Source organism: Fukomys damarensis, unplaced genomic scaffold (assembly GCF_012274545.1).
Source record: "Fukomys damarensis isolate Sample0158 unplaced genomic scaffold, DMR_v1.0_HiC HiC_scaffold_36, whole genome shotgun sequence".
Lineage (NCBI taxonomy): Eukaryota > Metazoa > Chordata > Mammalia > Rodentia > Bathyergidae > Fukomys > Fukomys damarensis.
Genome location: NW_022900948.1, coordinates 45,210,970 through 45,212,644, shown reverse-complemented (window position 1 = coordinate 45,212,644; position 1,675 = coordinate 45,210,970). Strand labels below are relative to the sequence as shown.

General features: G+C 63.8%; 1 protein-coding gene across 1 annotated transcript in view; it reads right to left on the bottom strand.

The window, feature by feature from the left end:
- The window catches only part of Abl1 (ABL proto-oncogene 1, non-receptor tyrosine kinase), a 141,092-nt gene that overhangs the window by 3,730 nt on the left and 135,687 nt on the right, over nucleotides 1–1,675 (bottom strand). Inside the window, exon 11 of the mRNA XM_010627456.1 lies at nucleotides 4–54. Within this exon, the coding sequence (XP_010625758.1) occupies nucleotides 4–54 (51 nt within the window). The remainder of the gene's footprint in view (nucleotides 1–3; nucleotides 55–1,675) is intronic.

Here is a 1,675-nt window from a genome sequence, read left to right as displayed (position 1 = left end):
AGCGGAGACACGGCAGGCTCGTGGTCGGGGGGCTCTGAAACACAGTGGGGCGAGCTGAGCGGGCAGACGGCACCGTGCCGTGGCCTGGGCGGGCGACCTCCCTTCGCCCCTCAGCTCTCACTCAGAACCGAGGGTGCTGCCGCGTGGAGGCGACCAGGCCTCACCGAGCCCCTGGCAAACTCCCAGGCTGGCATCGGGAAGCTCGGCCCGCTCCCCACGGCGGGACTCCGGTCGGATGCCCCGGCCTCTGTCCCTCCACGGGCGTTGCTGCACGAGGACGACTACGGAGGGAAGAGACAGGAGCCCCGGGGCTGTCACCCGAGTGGGAAGGCAGAAGGGGTGACCGTGTGAAAACTTCAGCGGGCACCCTTTCAACATGGATGAGTGCGCCTCTGAAGCCTTCGGGTGCTGCCAGGCTCCCGCCAGTGACGGACAGAACTCCTCGCTGAGGCCACTGGGAGAAGAGGCTTCCTGTCAGCCTTGTGACAGAGACCACAGGTGCCGGGGCACAATGTGTCCCGGAAAACCGGGCAGCACAAGGGCTGAGCCCCACCCAGCTTTAGTCCTGCGGATGAAGGCAAGGAGCGTGAAATCCTGATGAACTCTGCACAGACCGCCAGGGCCGAGCCACTGACTGGCACTGCTGGCCCAGGGGACCCTACCTCCCTGCACCCTCCGACATGTCCTGTTGGTTCCACTGCACCTGCCTGTCACTGGGCCTTCAGTAAGCTCGCCCCGACCCCAAACTGGACACTGACAGAGGGCACAGGGCAAAGGCCCTGGATGGTCCATACGTCAGCGGCCCCCACGCTGCGGACAAGACGGGCCAGGGACAGGGACAGAACATGGCGCCAGCTGAGTGCATCCATGTGGCGTTTCACCGTGCGCTTCTGGCGCCCACACTACACGTGCCACGCCATCCGCTCTCTCCCTGAGCGCCAGACACACGGACCCTGTCTAGGGCACAGGCTATGCGTGTGCACACGTACAGTGGGCCCGACTCACGACTCAGTCCTGAGGGCTGGTTGTTACTCCAGTTGGTCATGAAGGCTCAGGCCCCTCTACAGCCTTCAAAGCCTCTCTGCTATATAATTTCAGGCCACTTTCTTCCAGCCAGATCTCAGCCCAGGGTTTCTCAGCCCCACACGGGAAAGGACGTTGTCACGTTCCTTCCAGAACTCTAAGGGTTAGATCTGTATCTGAGACCATCCGGAAGCACAAGTGGCTGGCATTCGGGTCCTAACTCAAGACCTCGGTGGTCAGGACTCGAGGGTCCGCTGCATGTGTGTACACAAGCTGACCACTGACCTGCTCTTTACCAATGTACATGCGTACGGACACTGCGGTGGGTGAACAGCCTCCGACCTCCACGGCCCCTGGCTCGGCCCTGCCCCTTCCCTGCCCAGGCTGTGCTGATCGCACCCACCATCGTCCCTGCGTTTGAGGACAACCGCTACCGCCCAGCAGAGCCAGCAGGCAGGAAACTGTCTTGGTGGTGCCCATCTTCCTCCCTCGCCCACCTGGGGAGAGCCCTGGGAGGACACCGCCCAGCAAGCAGAGGCCGGCGCTGGCCCACAGGCGCCTCCCGAGTCAGCGCCATCAGGCCGGCTGCTGTGTGCTCTGGCACCTGAGAGATGGCTGAGCGGGGAGCCCAGCTCTCACGGCCAGCACCGTG